This window comes from Xenopus laevis, chromosome 2S (genome assembly GCF_017654675.1).
Source record: "Xenopus laevis strain J_2021 chromosome 2S, Xenopus_laevis_v10.1, whole genome shotgun sequence".
Lineage (NCBI taxonomy): Eukaryota > Metazoa > Chordata > Amphibia > Anura > Pipidae > Xenopus > Xenopus laevis.
The window spans coordinates 136800506-136822263 of NC_054374.1; the positions used below are offsets into that span (position 1 = coordinate 136800506).

The 21758-nt window shown below is 39.8% G+C and overlaps 1 protein-coding gene and 1 long non-coding RNA gene across 3 annotated transcripts in view; one reads left to right on the plus strand and one right to left on the minus strand.

Annotated features, from left to right (window-relative positions):
• Positions 1–21128, plus strand: part of itga5.S (integrin subunit alpha 5 S homeolog) — a 132191-nt gene extending 111063 nt beyond the window's left edge. For both annotated transcript variants that reach the window (XM_041584461.1, XM_018250123.2), the window contains exons 11-30: positions 2604–2656; positions 3882–4087; positions 4256–4447; positions 5060–5105; positions 5542–5649; positions 6753–6808; positions 7909–8063; positions 9885–10022; positions 10545–10612; positions 13827–13974; positions 14326–14418; positions 14862–14941; positions 15134–15214; positions 15678–15783; positions 16703–16861; positions 17055–17156; positions 17934–18053; positions 18930–19031; positions 19500–19622; positions 20695–21128. In XM_041584461.1, coding sequence (XP_041440395.1) covers positions 2604–2656; positions 3882–4087; positions 4256–4447; positions 5060–5105; positions 5542–5649; positions 6753–6808; positions 7909–8063; positions 9885–10022; positions 10545–10612; positions 13827–13974; positions 14326–14418; positions 14862–14941; positions 15134–15214; positions 15678–15783; positions 16703–16861; positions 17055–17156; positions 17934–18053; positions 18930–19031; positions 19500–19622; positions 20695–20778 — 2220 coding nt within the window. In that variant the 3' untranslated portion in view covers positions 20779–21128. The remainder of the gene's footprint in view (positions 1–2603; positions 2657–3881; positions 4088–4255; positions 4448–5059; positions 5106–5541; positions 5650–6752; positions 6809–7908; positions 8064–9884; positions 10023–10544; positions 10613–13826; positions 13975–14325; positions 14419–14861; positions 14942–15133; positions 15215–15677; positions 15784–16702; positions 16862–17054; positions 17157–17933; positions 18054–18929; positions 19032–19499; positions 19623–20694) is intronic.
• Positions 1–21758, minus strand: part of LOC121400691 — a 140382-nt gene that overhangs the window by 48582 nt on the left and 70042 nt on the right. The window contains exons 2-3 of the long non-coding RNA XR_005965918.1: positions 14517–14584; positions 14342–14428 (exon numbers count right to left, since the gene is read on the minus strand). This is a non-coding gene — a long non-coding RNA (uncharacterized LOC121400691). The remainder of the gene's footprint in view (positions 1–14341; positions 14429–14516; positions 14585–21758) is intronic.

Here is a 21758-nt window from a genome sequence, read left to right on the forward strand (position 1 = left end):
GTACCCTTGTAATTTTGCTAATTTGAATGCATGTAACTGCTCAATACTGATTACTGGCAACACCAAATTCGTTGGATCAGCTCGTTAAGCCTTGAACTTCATAGGCAGGTTTGTTGAATCATGAGAAAAGGTATTTAAGGTGGCCAATTGCAAGTTGTGCTTCTGTTTGACTCTCCGCTGAAGAGTGACAGCATGGGATCCTCAAAGTAACTCTCAAAAGATCTGAAAACAAAGATTGTTCAGTCATGGTTTAGGGCAAGGCAACAAAAAGCTATCTGTCGGGTTCAACCGTAAGGTACTCAATCAGGAAGTGGAAGGCCACAGGCACAGTTGCTGTAAAAAAACAGGTCTGACAGGCAATGAAAAATGCAGGAGCGGCATATGCAGAGGATTGTGAGAATGGTTACAGACAATCCAAAGATCACCTTCCAAGACCTGTAAGAACATCTTGCTGCACATGGTGTATCTGTACATTGTTCTACAAGTCAATGCAATTTGCACAAAGAACATCTGTATGGCAGGGTGATGAGAAAGAAGCCCTTTCTGCACTCAACGTCACAAACAGTCGCTTGTTGTTAGCTCATTTAGACAAGCCACAATCATTATGGAACAAAACTGATGACTGATGAGACAAAAATTATGTTATTTGGTCATAAAGAAAAAGCACTTTGCATGGCAGAAGAAGAACACCGCATTCAAAGAAAAATGCCTGCTACCTACTGTCAAATTTGGTGGAGGTTCCATCATGCTGTGGGGCTGTGTGGCTAGTTCAGGGACTAGGGCCCTTTTTAAGGTCAAGAGTCGGATGAACTCACCCAATATCATTAAATTGTTCAGGATATTGTTCAAGCATCAGTCACAAAGTTGAAGTTACGCAGAGGTTGGATATTCCAACAAGACAATGACCCTAAACACACTTCAAAATCTACAAAGGCATTTATGCAGAGGGAGAAGTACAATATTCTGAAATGGCCGTCACAGTCCACTGACTTGATCGAAAATCTATGGGATGATTTGAAGCAGGCTGTCCATGCTTGGCAGCCATCAAATTTGACTGAACTGAAGAGATTTTGTATGGACGAATGGTCAAAAATACCGCCATCAAAAGCCTATAGTTGGCGTCTAGAGCAGGAGTGCCCATACTTTAATAAGGAGAGGTCTACTTTTAGTGATGTTGTCCCATTATGATCTACATCCATAAATGGATTGTTAGCATTCTTTTCCATGGCAAATATTACTTAAATACTAATTTATGGGAAAATGTATATTGCTGTATTTAATAAACAACTATTTCATATGTAAATTTCACATAATAAATATCTGAATTAAAGTCATAAAACAGGTGGGTGATTTAGACAAGTTATTTGTTGACCGTGTCTTGAGATCTACTGATCACCAGCTAAAGGTCTACTGGTAGATCCCAATCTACCTTTTGGGCACCCCTGGTCTAGAGGCTTACATTTGCAAAAGGAGGATCAACTAAGTATTGATGCAATATCTCTGTTGGGTGCCCAAATTTATGCACCTGTCTAATTTTGTTATGATGCATATTTTCTGTTAATCCAATAAACGTCACTGTTGAAATGCTACAGTTTTCATAAGGCATGTTATATATTAAGGAAGTTTCTACTCCGCCAATGGTAAACAAAACTCCAAAGAATTAAGAGGAGTTACCAAACTTTTTCATACGAGTGTAATACAATGTGGAACGTTTGCTCTAGCTCCAGTAACTTATCAGCCCTTTAGTATTAAAGTACAAAAAGCCAAATTAACTGCCAGTATATTAAGCATCCTCAGTCACTCTAATTATAATCCAAGGACTCTGGGCCAGCACTCCCTTATCTAAAAAGTGCACCAGCTCTGTGTACTTTTTTTTTTTTTTTTAGTGCCATTTTCTAATCTCCCAGCAATACTTTTTGCCGCCTTGGGCCCAGCTCATGAACAGTATGGTAAATTTCTTCCAACTACCACCCTGCATGTGCTTGAGGGCAGCACAAAGGATTACTGGTAAAAAAATAAAAAAACAGCAGATGTGCAGATTAGAGTAACTGGAGGTCACAAAACAAATTGGTTCTCTGTAAATTTGACTTTCATTATCCTTTGACTGTCTCCCCCACTTAGAATAATCTAAGTGAAATTTTGATTTCCTGAAATGGATGGCTTTACCTAAAGACTAGACCAAATCCTTGGTTCTGTGAATACACTGTCCCTATTCCTTGTATATGCAAAAAATAGTGTGTACAACAGAGGTGCATTCTCAGGGTAACACACAGAACGCCAAGCATTATTTGCAAGCCTTGATTCCCTCTGGTGTTCCGTCAAGTCACCACAAAAGTACTTCAATCATGGGTATGGAAATCAGAGGCAAACAGCAGAATACCTGCTAATCAGTGCTTTATTGTGCGTCCACACAACATGTTTCGGGCAGCAAAAGGCCCTTTTTCAAGTCAAGGCCCTTTTTTTTTGAAAAAGGGCCTTTTGCTGCCCGAAACATGTTGTGTGGACGCACAATAAAGCACTGATTAGCAGGTATTCTGCTGTTTGCCTCTGATTTCCATACCCATGATAGAGGTGCATTCTGACTCTGTATGTTCTGTTTGCAGATGGCCTCCTATTTTGGATATTCTGTGTCGGCTACTGACCTCAATAGTGATGGGTAAGTCTGGCCAGTTGGTGAGGCACAGGTACATTTGTGTGTTTTGCCTCGGTACATCTAGAAATCTTCCCTTTCTCTGGTCTCGTTGGAAGTAGGATGGCGTGAGCTGCTTGTTTACTTGTAGAAACTTCATTCTTTCCATGGATTTTATGTTTAATATGTATATAGGGGCAACCGGCAATAGGCCTTATTTTGTATTATAAACATGTGGTGCTGAGTGATCCACATTCGCCAAGCTCCCCTGGATGTTAAAAATATGTAATGGTTTATTACTTTGTTTTCCTGTGTAGTTACAACGATCACCAGCTAAACTGTTTACCTTTTTGCATTCACTACCTAATCCTAAAATAACTGCTATACATAATCAACAGAAGTACAACAGTTGAGTGTTACAGCCAGTGCAGTGATACAAAGACAAATTATTAGTGGCTACTGAAAGCATCATGAATGTTGCATGCCAGATTTCTGTTTAATGGTCCTTAAGGCAAAATATATTTAGATGTAAGGTTCTTATTCATTCCCCTAAATCAAGAGTTAAGTAATGTGGTGTATATGTCCTTTAGAATAACAGGATAATGTAGAAATTGGTATTCTAAGACAATTTGCAATGTATCCTTCAGGTTCATGTTGATGCATCAGATGCACCAAACTTGCGGAATGTTTGCATTTATTATAGTATTTGAGTTATTTTCTGAATCAATTAGTTCCTAAACTGTGCTTTGGTCTGAATAGAGGCAGTGGGGCTCAGCCTGAATGTCAGTTGGTGAAATGCTTGGACAATGGCCATTTGCTTTTCTTTTCTATTGCACCTGGAAAGCCAGCTTGCTCTTTAGGGCTTCACTTTTATTGTCGTTGTTCCTTTTTAACACTTTTTAATCAGACCCCCTCCTAATCATATTCCAGTCTCAGTTGGACCCTAGTAAGCAGCAAAAATAACCACAACAATGAAGACACGTTGCAAATTATCTCAGACTTTATGCAGGCCTGGACTGGGACTCAAAATAGATCCTGGCCAAGTACAGAGAGGCCCAAACAGTGTCCCACCAGCCCAGTAAAGAGTGACTTTCTATGGCATTTTACAGCAACCCATCTGGTATTTGCCAGAATCCACAAATTGCTTGTCTGGACTGACTTTATACATTATACTAAAAGTTAATTGAATGGTGAACAACTTTAATGCAAAAATAGCACTTTCATAATTTATGCAATCGTTTTTCCTTTTCAGACTAGATGACCTGTTAATCGGAGCACCACTCTTTATGGATAGGACCCATGATGGCAGGGTGCAGGAAGTTGGACGTGTTTATATTTACCTGCAGGGGGACCTTATGAAAGGCACACCCCAAGTAATCCTTACTGGAATGGAAGAATATGGCCGCTTTGGTAGTTCCATTGCATCCCTAGGAGATTTGGATCAGGATGGGTTTAATGGTAAGATGAACTGAACTGGGGGACTGAATTTTTTGTTAAAGACTAATCACTTTCTTTTAATTTCTTCAATTCTTATCTGCGTTCACTTGACTGTTGTGATTCAATTTGCTTTAGCTAAACCATGTTTGGAAATGCTTACTCATTTTCTTTTTTTTTTTTTTCTTACAGATATTGCCATTGGTGCTCCTTTTGGAGGAGAAGCCCAAAGGGGAGAAGTTTTCATTTTTAATGGCCAGCCAGGTGGTGTTGATTCCAAGCCATCACAGGTGCTGCAAGGACAATGGGGCTCCTCTCAACAGCCTTCATTCTTTGGTTTGTCCACCAGGGGAGGGCAAGATCTTGATGGAAATGGCTATCCAGGTAGAGCATCCAGATCAGTTCAACTATTTTAGGTCTGTTAATAAGATATTTACTCAAAATGATGGATATACCTGAAAGCATTATCTAATGTAATGTAATGCTTTGTAAAGTTGCCAGGGATTGTGAAAATGTGATTTACATTACTTTTACAAAGTTATCATCGCTGTTTGCACTGGTTTGGAAATGTGATATTTCTAGTCAATGAACAGCATCAGCTCTTGACCAGTTTTTTACTTCACTTCAGTTGAGCATTGGCATTGCCACAGTACTTTCTTATGATATGGTTGGGTCTTGCCTGCCAGCCACAGGAAAAAAATCCAGAACTGATGTAACCAACTTATAAACTGTGTTAGCTAGACAGGGCCACACTGAGAGAATTCTGACTCATGTAGGGATGCATTTCAGTCCTTGAAATCTCATTGGAGGGATTTCTGTTGAGGATGTTGATTAATCTCCACAAACTGAAATGGCCATTGGTATTGTTATGTTTTCGTTAGAGATTTTATCCCCAAATGTAGAGCAATCCTCTCACCCCAACTTATTCATCAATCTTTTCCTATGTACAGTGTTTATACTTGCGTGTTGGAAAATAAATGTTTTTCTCTTCTTCAGATCTGATTGTAGGTGCATTTGGTGTGGATAAGACTTTGGTTTACAGGTACGCTCCATTTTATCCTAGTTATTGCTTGCTTTCTCAGATGTCTTCTGCCATTTGTCTGCATCACTATAAAAAGCAATGAATGCTATTGAAATTGTAGAAAGATTTTTGACTCTGACCTCAAATATCTAGAGAGCAAAACCATAAAATGAAAATGACATGCAGCACTCGGTTACTCAGATACCATTTTTCCAAACTGATAAGATGGCCTGTATACGGTGAAGGATAAATGCATGCATGTAATGCAACCATTAATCCATTCTGAGAGTATGATCACATCTCCTTGTCTCTTCGAAGGAACCTTGTCGCATCTGTGAATTATCTGAAGGGTGACCCTTGAATGGGCATGCACTGCAGATGTGTCATCCTTTTACAGCATTATTTCTCTATCTTAGAGGGAGTTCGCGTCAATACTTATAGTTTTTGTTCTCTGCAGGGGGCGTCCAATTATTCATGCCAGTGCCTCTCTCTCCATCTCCCCTAACATGTTTAACCCAGAGGAGAAGACCTGTACAATTGAAGGAAATGCCAGTGCAGTATCCTGGTGAGTCAATAGATCTGTACAATCTCTAATTGTGGGTTTTTGTTATTATTTAGAGAACCACAAAACAAGCTGAAATAAAAACTCAATACAGACTCAGCTCTGGTCTAAAGGTGGCCATACACGGGCCGATAAAAGCTGCCCACAGACTCAGCCAGCAGCTTATTGGCCCGTGTATGGGGCCCCCCGATGGGCATCCCCGAAAGTCGGGCAGATCTCTATCGGATGGGACTAAAAATCCCGTCGGATTGCGGCCGCATCTGTTTGTTGATGCGGTCCCGCAATCCGACCGCCCGTTCCCATTCGTTAGGGCCCACGATCGGATCAGCCCGATATTGCCTCAAGGTGGGCATATCGGGGAGAGATCGCCAAACGAGCGGATCTCTCCGTGTATGGCCAGCTTTAGGCTTTTCTTTGTTCATAGATCATCTGATAAGTCACGGGACACTGATAAATGCCAGAATGTGAGAACCTCTCAGTGAAGTAATTTGATTATGTTCTTACAGTCGATATTTTTAGAATACAGATGTTTTGTTGTTGCTAGCCAACCATGAAATGACCTTTAAAACCTAGTGAATGAGCAATTGTAAAGTCTGGAAACAGCTGTTTAACCTTTTGCTGCTGGAGTCTGTTTTAGCTTGGTTTTGGTTGAGTCTCTTTCTGTATAACTGGACATGGTGACTTAACCCACAACTCCAACTCTGAATAGAAGCTTATTTAAAGTAAATACATTTTGTTTTCAGTTGGAATGGCAACTTAAACCTGAAGTGCTTCTATAGGATAACTGCTAGTAGAAATTTAAGGTTTAGAGTTCTCAGGGCTTCTGTAGTGACAACAAATTCTGGAATCATTCGCTGTCATTTTATTGATCTGAAGCAGAGCATTTTCTGGTAACAATATGTTGTCATGGTCAATTTATGATGCCTCCAAAACTTTATTTTATCCAAGTTATGGTCACGTAGATAAAACCATTCTGTAGAACAAAGAATCTATAGATAAATCTTGTTTTTAGCTAGAGATGTCTCCTGCTGCTACATTCATACCTGAGTCATGGATTCTTCTGGGTTCTACTGTATATTCATATCAGGATTTCTTTATATTTTCAGCATAAACCTTAGTTTCTGCTTGAATGCTTCAGGGAAGCACGTGCCTAACTCTATTGGTAAGTTTTTTATTCCTTATGTGCTACTGACTACTATTATAAGGGGAATATTTCTCTTAGCTTTGTTTCAAACTATTCATATTTGTGAACTAATAGTGATGTGAAAGACTAGGGGCATGATTAAGAGCTTACCGTATGGTTGGTAACAGGGAAATATCAAGAATTAGGGTGGAATGTACCTAATAGATGTGAATTGTTTTGGTCCCTTCTAGGTCATTACAAGGTTATGACAACTTGTTCATAACAGTAACTATCCTCGAGTACCAGGGAGGATAATGATTGTAAATCATTGAATTTCACTTTAACTGGTCTTGTGGATGGATTCCTTTTTCTACTGCTTTGGGTGTCCTGTATTGGGCAGCACCATGGTTTGGAAATGACTGGTTTAGACTTGTTTTTAAGATCCTGTATAAAATGCCCGTGTAAAACGAAAACAAAAAACACAAAACATACAAAAATATATTTAATATATGTATTGATGTTTGCTTGTAAAAAGGTCTTAAATCATGAGCGACATCTAAAGACCCCCATACACGGGCCGACAAAACAAAAGCTGCCGACAGTCTGCAGCTTATTATAGTAATTTAATCATCCTTCTTAAAGGAGCAGTAACATCAAAATTTTAATTGTTTTAAAGTAATACAAATATAATGCAGCGTTGCCCTGCACTGGTAAAAATGGTGAGTTTGCTTCAGAAACTCTACTATTGTTTATAAAAATAAGTTGCAGTGTAGCAATGGGGGCAGCCATTCAAAGGAGAAAAGGCTCAAGTTACACAGCAGATAAGCTCTGTAGAACATAATGTTATCCGTTATCCACTATTCATCCTGTGCCATATAGCCTTTTTTCGATTTCCGCCATTGCTACTCAGCAACTTGTTTATATGAACTATAGTAGTGTTTCTGAAGCAAACACACCAGTTTTACCAGTGCAGGGTAACACTACATTTTATATATTTTCATTACTTTCATTTTTTGGTGTTACTATGTTGTATAAAAGTGAGAGAAGATTTCTGGGTTTGAGGACTAAATATTTCACTTGGGTCAGGGGGTACATGCAGCTGCGTGATGCCATGTGTTGCATGCCTGCTTGTGTCTCAGGGATTAAAGTTGAGCTACAGCTGGACCAGATGAAGCAGAAGGGAGCGGTGAAGCGAGCGCTGTTCCTGAAATCCCGCCAGCCCCAACTGACCCAAACTATTCATTTACTGAATGGAAGCAAAGAGGAATGTCGTGCCATGAAGATCTACCTCAGGGTAATTACTGGAGCTCCATGTGCCGTTGAGTCTTGCATGCAGTGAGACCTCCTTTATAACACAGGAAATTATATATTTGCCTCATAGACTACATGATGTATGTGCTGATAGGCTGCTGCTTATTTAGATTTAGGCCCTAAAAGACCACCTGGAACATTTTAATATGAGTCGCAAATGATTTTCATTGTTGTGTCTGAAGCAAAGCAGAATGAGCCAGCATCACTTTGGCTTGCCAGAATTGGCCTACGGCATTACGGTATCTGAAAATTCCTTGGAACTTTGCAGCCTAGTCCTAAGCATTCATATTACCACATACAACTAAACTAAAGGGAAGATGCCAGATTTTCCTGTTCCTGCCAACTCTTCCGTTTATTACATGGCATATGGGCAAATTCTGGTCATTAATCTAGCCCTGTGCAGTATTTGTAATTGTGATTTCCGTAGGCATCTGATTTGTGTTAGCAGGCTAATAATATGGGCGATGCAATTAAACGTTTGTGAGTATCCATTACTTACACATAGGAGGTGGTCACATATATTTCTAAAAAAACACAAACAGTTAAAGGGCAACTAAACCCTCTGGTGGTAGAAAAATAACAGACCCTCTAGTAATTGCACAGAGGTGTAACTCTTATAGCGCTGGTTTTCTTCCTACAAACGAAAGACTATATTGCGATTTATCTAAAGGAGAACAGATTTTAATACCGGCAAAGGGAGTGAACTGCAGAGTCTCTGGACTTTATTTTGTGCAATTGCTACTAATATGGGTGCCTGGTGTTTCCATTCCATTTGCCACCCAGGGTGTTTGAAATTCTCCGGTTAATACGACAATTTTAAAAGCTTCGTTGAATTCAGCCTAAAAGCTTAACCACAGTAAACAGGCTATTTACAGACATGCGATCAAACCTGCGCATTTTGAAGTGCTCAGCCACAGGGGAGCGCAGGAAGGAACAGATCTAATTCATTTTAAGGGACCCATACTAAAGGTGGCCATACACAGAGAGATCCACTCGTTTGGCGATGTTGCCAAATGAGTGAATCTCTTCCCAATATGCCCGCCTTGAGGTGGGCGATATATGACTGATCCAATTGTGAGTTGGATCATAATGCAGGAGTACGGGCGGTCGGATCACGGGACCGCATCAATGAACAGATGCGGTCCATGATCCGACTGGATTTTTAGCCATGCCGATCGATATCTAGCCAACTTTCAGGCAGATATGGATCGGGGAAGCCCATCTGAGAGCCGAGTCTGTCGGCAGCTTTTATTAGCCGTGTATGGCCACCTTAACACAGGCACATGGAAGTGCCAAATACAGGTGGAACGCAGAATGTTGCGTTCCACCTGTGTTCGGTACTTACATGTGCCTGTTTCAGTACAGGACCATTTTGAAATGCTTTGTTTGTTCCTTCCTGTGCTCCCCTCCGACTGAGCACTTTCAAATGAAACACAGGAGGGAAGGGTTGATCACTCGTCTGTTTGAGCCCGTAAAGGAATCCAACATAGGGAGGGAGAACATGGCTATAACTATGATAATGGGGCAATATCTTTTGTATATTTTTATATAATAAAGTCTGTGTGCTTCCTACTAATTCCACATATGGGGGCATGGCAGTGCACTAACTGCTAGCTGGTATCACTTAAACCATTGTTATATAACTTCCATAATTTTTATCCTTTTTAATTGTTTAAATAGGCATGAACTTGTGTAATATTGGTCTATTCTATGCTTTGTCACGAATTTGTGAGGTTTGCAAACTGACTTAAAAACTCCTATAAACCACCTTAAAATAAACATAATAATGTTTCTCCATTCACAGGAGGAGTCAGAGTTCCGGGACAAGCTCTCTCCAATTTACATTGGTCTAAATTTTTCTCTGGACCCACTGGCACCAGCTGATGCCCATGGTCTCATGCCCATCTTCAATTACAAGACCAAGAACTATATTGAGCAGAAGGTGAGTTGGTAGAAGTTGTCTCACTGAAATAAGCTTATGTTCTAAGCAAAGGAATGTGCTCACCTCCCGCCTGGAAATGATGTTTGATAAGTACAGATTATGGTGTTTTTGGCATGGACAAGACTGGTTAATAGCAGTCGCTTTGTGTTCAAGTGCCAGGTCTGTTGATAACAGGAAGTGTGCCGGGAAACGTGCCTTGATTAGCACAGTCTAGCATTTGTTTCCTTGTATAACAGGGTATCCAGCCTGACTATGAGCCATTGGAACATCAGGCTCTCAGCTGTGAGATTGTGTGACTTCTCCCAACATAAACATGTAATTCAGCACATCAGATTCATTCACATGCTTTGTCTAAATTTCCACATACTAAAATATATTTAAATTTAGCCAAGGGATTTTGGGTGGATAGGGCTCAGCTGTATGTAATAAATAAATATATACAGTATATATACGCACAGTGACCTCTTGGCTTGGTCTGTGGTGGACATAGTTGTTACATTTCTGTTGTTCTCCCTGTGTCAGGCTCAGATCCAGCTGGACTGTGGGGAAGATAACATCTGTGTGCCAGATCTGAAGCTCAATGTCTCAGGGTAAGGGAAGTCTTTTTATTATTATTGCTGTATTCAGTCTTCTAATATTCTGCTTATTGTATGCTTTACAAACCCATGCATTGGCCAGAAATGTGCTACTTAGCTTCTGCCTTGGTGAGTTTTTATGTTTGTGTTGGATTATTTGCCCCTATAGAGTGCTGTTCCGTTCTGCTTGTAGGTAACTGTACATTCTTCAGAAGAGTACGGGCGCAGCAAAGGACAATGTGAATCAGGTCCAACTTGCATCTCTAGAATTGTTGTTATGCAGTAGCAGGAGCTTTGTTTCAAGTCTACACTCAAAATGTATAACAATGTATGGGAACTGCCATTTTATTAACATTTATTTGCATCCAGTTTCCCATTCTCCATAGAACTTTTCCTTCTGTATGTTTATTTATTTATTGCTATTTCCATTTTGTTAGAATTGGTCCTTGTTTCTTGATCTTCCCTATAAGGGGGGCAATTATGCCCCTCTATACAGTATTGAATTCTGTTGCCCATGCAGTATTCCTGGCTGACAGGATCAAGTCAAAGACCACACTAGCGGGTCACCTTTCTCAGTAACACACATGTTCTAAATCAGTGGTTACTCATGGTTTAAATTTACATCATTAAACTTTAAAAGTGTATGTTAGTGTTTCAAGGAGCACTGCCATTAACATATTTCCACTGTGTCCCTGGGGACAATATTTAATGTTTAGTAATGCTATCCCTAAAGGCTGTGGGTGAAGTCATCTACCCTTTTTCTTTTTCCCAAAAAAGGAGTCGTCCTGTTAAGCTTTATGACTGATATTCTAGCTATTCTGACCGATGACTGATATTCTAGCTATTTTAATAACAGACCAATAAACCCATTCGTTTAATATTTAGAGCAGTGGTTGCTAGACTTTTTCAATTCAAATGTCCTGCATTCAAGTCAGGGCCCTATTAGCCCATTAGAGATTAAAGAAATATGACATTGCTCGATCAGCCCTTGTTTCAAGAATATCCAGGGCCTTCTATTGGGCCTATAGGAGTATTGCTAGGAGATCATCCACATTTTCATCAAATTTAACTCAAAATGCTCCTGAAACTTAGACCCATATCTGTACTAACATTAATAATTGGCCCTGCCATTTCAGCATACAAAGGCCCAAATATCTCCATAGAGGTCCAATGTAGAGTCCTGGTCCATGGCAGCTTACAGCAGCCCTTCTGGCCTCTTTAGCCATAACTCTAGCCCTGATTTGAATTCGTTTGGGGAGTTAAAATAAGAAAACTTTGCAAATCACAGCTGCTTCCTTTTTCGTAGAAAGGGGTTAGTAACAAAGTTGTGGTTTCTGCTGCAAGCAGCTGTCAGAACTCTATCATGGTCCTTCAGTGTGTTTTATTGGACAATATTCTCCTTTTCTGGTACCAATGTAAAAGCAACACGAAACTCAAGCGCCAACTTATGTTTGCCCACCTGCCCATCAAACGATATTGCTGTTGAGACTGACGATTTGTATATAATATTTTCTTGCTAGAATACTAATGGGAGCCCACAATTGTCATTATGGTCCGCTATCCATTCCATTGAAACCTGTGCAGTTACATAGTTAAATTGGGTTAATTTAAAGACTAAAGTCCATCAAGTTCAACCCCTTCAAATGAAACCCAGCGTCTATACACACAAACACTCACACTGACCCTTCCACACACTCACATAAACGATATACACCAATATATATACCAATAGTAGATTTTAGTATCACAATAGCTTTGGATACTAGGCTTATTCAATAAATCATCCAAGCCCTTCTTAAATGCATTAGTAAAATCAGCCATCACAACATCACCCGCCAGTGAATTCCACAACCTCACTGCTTCACTGTAAAGAACCACCTACGTTGCTTAAAATGAAAGTTCTTTTCTTCTAGTCTAAAGGGGAGGCCTCTGGTACGGTGATCCACTTTATGAGTAAAAAGGTCCCCTGCTATTTGTCTATAATGTCCTCTAATGTACTTGTAAAGTGTAATCATGTCCCCTCACAAGCGCCTTTTTTCCAGAGAAAACAACCCCAACCTTGACAGTCTCCCCTCATAATTTAAGTCTTCCGTCCCTCTAACCAGTTTAGTTGCACTTAGTCTCTGCACTCTCTCCAGCTCATTTATATCCCTCTTAAGGACTGGAGTCCAAAACTGCACTGCATACTCCAGATGAGGCCTTACCAGAGACCTATAAAGAGGCATAATTATGTTTTCATCCCTTGAGTTTATGCCCTTTTTTTTTTTTATTTGCTGTAGTGGCCACAGAATGAAACTGCCTAGAATAAGACAACTTTATCTACAAAAAAAAACTTTGATTCATCTCAATTAAGGAAATCCCCAGCACATTGCCATTTAGTGTATAACTTGCATTTATATATTTTTTGCCAAAGTGCATAACCTTGCATTTAGCAACATTGAACCTGATTTTCCAGTTTGCTGCCCAGTTTTTCAGTTTAGTCAAACCGCTCTGCAAAGTGGCAGCATCCTGCATTGAACCTATAGTTCTGCATACTTTTTTATCATCAGCTAAAATAGAAACCATACATTTAATGCCCACCTCCAGGTAGTTAATAAAGAAATTGAAAAGCAAAAGACCAAGTACAGAGCCCTGCAGGTAGATTACATCCACTGCCATCCCCGAGTCAAGGTCCCTGGTCACCTTCTCTTGAAAAGTAATTCAATTAGTCTAGCAAGATCTATTACGCATAAAACCGTGCTCCCACAAATTATTATATGCAATGGAAGTTCCTACCACTGACATCAGACTAACCGGCCTATAGTTTTGAGGCTGAGAACTAGATTCCTATTTGAATAGCGGCACCACATTAGCAATTCGCCAGTCTCTCGGCACCATGCCAGACCTCAACAAATCCTGAAAAATTAAGTAAAGAAGTTTGGCAATCACAGAGCTAAGCTCGTTTAGTACCCTGGGATGAATGTACTCCGGTCTCTGACTTTTGTTTATCTTTACATGTTCTAGTCTTCCTTGAATTTCCTTGTGCATGAACCATGCATCAATAGATGCATTACTAGAATTGGGACTATTAAGAAGGAAATCTACATTATCAGGTTCCTCATTTTTTAAGATATATCAAAAATGACAGTTCAGAATCTCTGCTTTTTTATCTTTTCCCATCACCCAACTGACACCCCTCTGATGTTAAGGGGCAGGCTTAGTAATACATACACCATGCTTTATGTTGCAGTGACCGGAAATCTGTATATCTTGGGGACGAAAACTTCTTGACATTGTTCTTCAGTGCTCAGAACCTGGGGGGAGGAGCCTACGAGGCGGAACTTTATGTCACATTGCCCCCAGAGGCAGAGTACAGTGGCATAGTGAGGAACAATGAGGTAAGGGGAGACATGGAGCCCAACATGTTAGAATAATATGTTAGAATAATGTCAGGCATGACAAGGATTATGTTAAGTACTGTTTGAAGTTTTGCTGCCATTTTTTGGCACTGCAAATGCCATGGGGCAAGGGGAGGGCAAAACTAAAATGGGTCATTAATGAAAGAAGAGGAGGTAGTATCACATGAGGATATATCTATGTGTTTCATATTAAAATTGCTTTGTATTTTATTGTAAAGCTGTCAGGACATGAGTTGAGTGAGACAGTACTAAATGCCACATACACTACCACTAAAAGAATTGAGTCGCTTGCCCAGAGTCTCTAAATCATTGCTTGATTTCTCATTGCAGAATCTCTTGATTTTACCTTGTGCTTATGAGATGGAGAATCAGACCCGGCTGGTCATCTGTGACCTTGGAAACCCAATGAAGACAGGGGCCAGTGTGAGTATTTCTGTACAAAAAAAGATAGGATACATAACAATATTATTACCTTTCTTTACAACTTTATCACTAATATGTTAAAGGGCTATTATACCCACCTTGTTGAACATGAATTCAATGGACGTGGTTTTTCTGAACAAATTTTTCTGTGGTTTTGTGTCATTTTCTGCGTTAAACAAAAGGAAACGATAAAACAGAAGTGGTTTTATTCTTCAATTTCCTGGCAGTTATTCTGACTACTCTTCCTGCTGATACTCTCTTTATAACAAACACTTATCTGTACACCTGAGATATACAGACTGCAGCTTGGGGAGGAAAAATAGACACAGCTATTTAAACAGAGGGTTGGGGGGAGGTGGGAAATACTAAGTCAAAGCAACAATGGATTACTGATTTATATCCCTTTTTGGTATAGTTTTTAACAATTTTTTTGGTTTGTATAGCTTGCCGGGGGTCTAAGATTCACAGTGCCACATCTGCGGGATTCCAGCCATAAGGTGCAGTTTGACTTTCAAATCCGCAGGTACATTTCCATGTTTTCATGGCATTCAACCGTTGTAAAGGACCCAGACTGCATGCGTTAGAGAAATCTAAAGATTAATATTTTATTTCAGTTGAATTGGCTTATGTTTTTCTGTAATGAAAGCCAATCCATCCCTTAAATGCCTTTTTATTTAAGCTGAGCTTTGCTGTGAGCATTTCCTTCTCTTGGCAGCAAAAATCAAAATAATTCCCAAAGTGAGACGGTGCACTTGGCGTTGAATGTTGAAGCCCAAAGTACAGTGTCGTTTTTTGGGTAAGTAAATTCTGAGACCCTTGCAGTGCCCTAACAAGCTGAGCCCACCCTAACCCCTTCCCCCATGAAAAAATCCTTTAATTTTTCATTCAAAACACCTGACTGGGAATTCAATTATGATAATAGTATTAGTCTCAAGAGTTAAAACAGAAACGAGCAACCCACGTGCTTACTAGTTTTGCAGTTGATGGGTGAAATTTTTCGACAAGTTTTGCTGTGAAAATTATGCCCATAGACTCCAATGGGTGAAAAAAATAATAATGTTGCCCATAGACTTCAATGCATTTGGGGAAATTTTCGGAATGTTGGCAATTTTCAGCAAAGTGAAACGGGTCATATTTGCCCATCACTATTTGGGTGCATTTCATGTGCAGATGAAAATGCTCTTCTTTTTTACCTTTCTGATTAAATCTCTTCCAAATCACTTTTCTATTTAATAAGCAACCCTTTTCTTTTTGTTCAGCGCCTCAAAGCCAGACAGTGTAATCTTCCCTGTTGCAAACTGGAAACCAGGCAGGAATCCCATGACGGGGCAAGAGGCAGGTCCGGAGGTCAAACATGTGTATGAGGTAAAGGGAAAAAAACCTAGAATGCGCTACACAAAAGACATTACTCATCATATAATTACCTGCACTATTCTACTGCCATTGAAGTCTAGTTTATTGTACAAGCTTTAATAATGCTGTTGGGTTCTGTCACATAAGGTTTTGAGTGGGGGTTGCAATAAAACATTACAGGGTCTATTTTAACCTGCCTAGCTGCCATTTGATCCAGAGAAAGGCAAAAACCCCATCTGAAGTCTCTCCAATTTGCCTCTGAAGGAGAAAAAAATGTTCATGACACCAAGATGACAATCGGACCAGTCCCTGGATCAACTTGTACTATGAGCTATCTCCCATAACCCTGTATTCCTTCACTTGCTGAAAAAAACCTTCCAACCCCTTCTTAAAGCTATCTGATGTATCAGCCTGTACAACTGATTCAGGGAGAGAATTCCACATCTTCACAGCTCTCACTGTAAAAAAAAAAAAAAAAAAAAAAAACCCTTCCGAATATTTAGACGGAACTTTGTTTCTTCTAATCAGAATGGGTGACCTCGTGTCAGCTGGAAAGACCTACTGGTAAATAAAGCATTAGAGAGATTATTATAGATCCCCTTATATATTTATACATAGTCATCATATTACCCCTTAAGCCCCTCTTCTCCAGAGTGAACATCCCCAACTTGGCCAGTCTTTCCTCATAGCTAAGATTTTCAATACCTTTTACCAGCTTAGTTGCCCTTCTCTGTACCCTCTCTAATACAATAATGTCCTGTTTGAGTGATGGAGACCAAAACTGTACAACATATTCTAGATGGGGCCTTACCCATGTTCTGTACAGTGGCAGAATAACCCCCTCCTCCCGGGAATCCCTTTTAATACAGTTTAAGACCGTATTTGCCCTTGATGTCTCTTACATATGCCTCAATTCCCATTCTGCCTTTAGCTGGTCAACTTCGGGCCAAGTTCCATCAGTCAAGGAATCCTGGAACTGAGATGCCCAATGAGAGTCAACAAGGAATATGCTATGTACATGATGTCTTATTCTGTGCAAGGTTTGACCAACTGCACCTCCAATCACCCAGCTAATGCCCTGCATCTACAGGTGAGTTCCTATGGTGTTGTGTCTTTTTGTTTTAAGTGTGTGTGTGCGAGCGTGATGATGTAGTAGTGTAAATACTGGATAAACCTGGCTTTGCTTTTACTCTGACTTTTAAAAGCTGAAAAAATATGTTGTTACTTATATTAGAACCATGCCTTGTATATAATGAAACATTAACAACATCCCCATCTGTTAGCATTCACCCACAGACCAGCCACCTACGCTGAATCCCAAAACTGTCCATCACGTGGAAAGACGAGACACTGCCCGACTTATCTCAGGAGCATCTAATGTTTTGGTATGTACATTTCTATCAAACAAGCAGCTTTGAGCAATGAAGCTGGCCAGTAATTAGGTGCTGTAGAAGCCAACAGCTCACTCTAGTCTTGTATATTGTGGTTGTCCATTCACCTTTCTGTCAGGTCACCCAGTTTATGTAGAAGGTCTAGTGTAGATCAGTGCATAGTCTGCATATTATTAGCATTTATGGAAAATTTTAGGAATCTGAAATGTTGGCTCCTTTGACTAAGGCCAATGGAGCACAACCATCCATGTTTGAGATGATGCTGTTCTTTTGTGCTTGCTGATTAAGATCAACTCTTGTGGAGCAATGAAGGAACTGAGCCATGTCTTTTCACACCAAGTAATGAGTGTAATTTTTCTACTTATGAGTAACAAAGAGTTGGTGGTATGAACCGATCCCTCCATATGGGTTATTTGCCTTGAGGTTATCGGGTAGTTTGGAAAGTCAGGGACATATTTGTGTGAGTTGCCTCTATAAACACATCCTATAGGTTGTTCAACTTTTAACAACTGCTGAATCAACTGGAGAAGGAAGGAGCTCTGCCCCCTCATATTCTTCTGCTGGATTATGCTGGCTGGCAATGTTAGGGGCACAAATTAAAAGTAAAAATGTTCCAGTACATCATACACTATTAGCAAAAACTGTTCTATTTTGATATTGTGCTTTTGTGAAAAGGGAAATGCCTAAATTATTACATACTCTGATTTTCTAGTCTTTGCTCTGACTTTGACATTGGTGTATAGATTAAAACAAGGTTCTGTTCTTTAATAGAAATGCAATGAACCCCATGTGGACTGCTTCCATCTACACTGTAATGTTGGGTCACTAGAGAAACAACAGCGAGCCATCCTGAGGGTAAATTTCCTCATCTGGGCCAACACCTTCATGCAGGTAAATGGATTCACTTATCTCTTTCTGTCAGTGTGACCAATGACATATTTTCACCATGGTGGAGGTCGGAGGAGAGAAAACACTTTGAGTGGAGCTCGGGATGATACTTGTGAATGGGGAGGTGGGGTTTACAACAACAACAAAAACTGTCAAAACACAGCTGGAGGAGGCTGCTCTCCAAAACAGCCATCACTGGGACAGAGGGCTTCCTATGCTGGAGGCGTTTAATGATTGTAGAGGGTGCTTGCACAGAGACCCTTAATCACCACTATTGAAGCAACCTGTAATGATGCCTCTGTAGCAGATCTAAAAGGCTTCTAAGTCCATGCCTGCTGAGACATGTTCATCTTGTTGTGTGTTGTGTGTCCCTACAACATTTGTCATGCCATAGATCAAAGAGCAACATGGAAAGGTAAAATCTACAGTCAGGTTCATTTAAAAAAAAAAAAAAGATTGCAAAAGTGCCCATGTGCCCAATTTTTGTGATATTGGTGCTGCTATTCATGTTTCTTGTTTTTTGGTATTCATGTTCCACCTAGTGGCCAGCATGATGAACTGCAGCAAGCCATGAAAACTTCTAAGGAAAAGTTAACCGGAAAATTGCAGGTTCTCTTGCTGCTGGCACATAGCTATGCATAAACGACTCAAACTATTATGGCTTCCTACACAGTTCTACAAAGAGCAAATTCGATTTTTCTTGCCATTGGTATTGGACCATAATCTGTACTGTATGGTGCAGCGCAGTTCCCAGTACCCCTTTAGTTTTATTTATTTATTTATTTATTTATTTTTTTAAAGGATATTGCTATTAGTGTGATGTTGTCACTGGATGTTGGGTAACCCATTTCTCATGTGCTCTTGCTTGTATTCTTTCAGAAGGAAAACCAGGGATTCACTCTTCAGTGTGAAGCACTCTATCATATACAGAAGCTGCCGTACAAAATTCTTCCTCACGTGTATCCTAAAGGGACACATCAGGTAAACTATTCTGTGTACATTCCTTCCTTCCTTCCTTGTAAACCCCACAAAAAAGATCTGTCTAATGAAAGAAATTGTAATTCTAAGCAGGTTTCCGCTATATAAATATTCATTACACCTTTTCAATGGTAAATTTAAATCTGTCTGGCTTTTAAAACAATGTATCAGGGGTCAGCTGCATGCAAGGTTGATTTCTGCTACATTGTTTCACCAAACAGACGAAGCAGTACACAAATAAGACTGTTTTCAATAACAATAATGATATAATAATTATATTTACAAATGATGTAACTGTAAAACCACTGAGAGTGCTTCATAAGTTGGAATCTATCCGAAGGGTTGCTTAGAATTAGTTTATTTGTGGGTTTACATCCTCGTTAACTGTAAATTTGAATGGCAGTTGTTGTATTTTTTCAAAACTTTTAAAGTGTTCGTGCTCTTAAACTGGATATTTTGGGGTTCTCTTAGGTGGATACTGCAGTTCATTGGGCCAAACCTGAAAGTAGCTATGGAGTCCCACTATGGATCATTATATTGGCTATTCTAATTGGACTTCTTCTGCTTGCGTTGCTTATATATGTCCTGTATAAGGTGAGTGTACTTCATTAAACCTAGAATTTAGTGGCGCAAAATGACTAGTTGGATCACTGAATGCATTGGTGGGTGTTCGTTCTTGAGATATAGAAATGTATGGGACCTGTTATCCAGAATGGGGGTTCCCAGAAAAGGGGTATTTCCATAATTCCGATCTAACTTTGCTAAAAAAAAATAAAACATTTAAATATATATATATGTATGTATTTTAAATTCCTTAACTTTTATTCCCTACGATAAATACAGTATTGATTATACAAGTGTTAGTGTAGCATTTCTACTTTTAACCCCTTGCACACTCCAGTCTTCTATATGTGTCTGTTTGGATCATCTGGAATCCAATGCTGGTTGCATGGTAAACCTGTATTTATGGATGTAAGATCTTAAAACTGATCCTAGATAAGTGTATAAGACTGGTTGGTAATCTGCAGCTGGAGACAACAACATGTCACACTTTATTAAAAAGGAGGAAGAGATTTCTAGGAGGGACGTGTGCATTTGCCACTTTATAAAGCACTACTACAGCCTCACCTTTATTTCACAACCTAAATTATGGCACAGCAGGGTTATGAACACTTCCTCTAAGTATTATAAGGGGACAAAAATGATCAGGGGAGTTTATTGAAGGGGACATAAACCCTTATATGAATTAATATAACATATTTCTTCCCTGCTTCCTCTTCAGTAAAATAAGATTTTGCTTTTCCCTCACCTGTGCCAAACAGCAGGTTCCACCTCCATGATTTCAGCAGCATAAAACTTCCTAATATCATGAAATCTCTACTTTTAAATTGCAGAAGAACACTCATAGATAGATTCTGTTGATAGGATGTGTGTCCACTTTAATAGACCTATCCCCAGAGGACATGAAGGCAGGTGCTGATGTTGGCAGACAAACACAGGTTGGATACTTTATTAGAAAGAACTGATGGGAAGGACATTTTCAGAATAGGGGTTTACTGTGCACCCACATTGGTTTACATTTATTAAAAGATCTTCTATTTCTTGCATGTACTATGTGGTAATCCATTAACTAAATGTTATGTTTTCGTTATTCATCCCTATACAGCTCGGCTTCTTTAAACGCTCGTTGCCATATGGAACTGCCATGGAAAAAGCTGAGCTCAAGCCCCAGGCTGCATCAGAGGCTTAATCTGTTCCTTCATCCACATCCCTTGCACTGCCAAAGAATCCTCAAAGGGGAAGATGAAAGAACAGCTAAGGGCCAGCTTTAAAGTTCATACTACATTGACCCAACATTTGGGAGGGAGGGAAATAAGGACACATGGACATTCCCCAAGAGACCTGACCGAATTGATAACAGTGACAATATAGTGGTTGACTCTTTCTGGCTTTCACTGATGAAGAGTTTATTGAGGGGAAAACAAGAGGACAATTAATATATTTAAGAATTCAGAACTGTTCCTCAGGTCGCAGGGTGGTAGAAAATATTTCCAATAGCAAAGGAGTAGAAAGCATTAACATGGAGTGTTGTTTCCACTTGACTTAACCTTGGCTACTTATTTCCCTCGTGTTTACTGAGGTTACAAATGGCAACGTTCAGGGTCTTGATCATTGCTGAACTGTAAGTTTCTGTGCTCGCTCTGGATTTTAATGGTCTGCACAATGGAAATGGCAGTGAAGACCTCAAGACTGGACCTTCTTTATTCAGCAGCCGCCTTCTCAAATTGGCAAAGGGGTTCAAAACAGTATTTCTGTTAAGGAAAGGTGTTAAATTATTGACTGTGGGCGCTGTGTATATGCAATCATAAGTATAGATTGGACTGGAGATTCCCATAGCACTCATATCGGCAGGAGTAGGTGGCTACTAGTTATTATATGTCCAACTCTAAAATCTTTGTTCCAAGGAAAAAGGATTAGCTTTCACCCCAACTAAAGTAACCTTCCATAGGAGAAGTAGGAAATTCCTTCCAGCTATAATAAGCCAGGATCAGCTCCTCTTCTGAAATCCAGGAGAACCTGGATCCAGGAGAACCTGGGCTGTAGCTCATGTTATTCCATTGGTCTCTGAAGTTGGCCATAGATGCAAAGATCTGCTCGTTTGGCCACATCGACAAACGAGCGGATCTTTCCCCGATATGCCATTAACAAACATGGCTATATCGGGGGTAA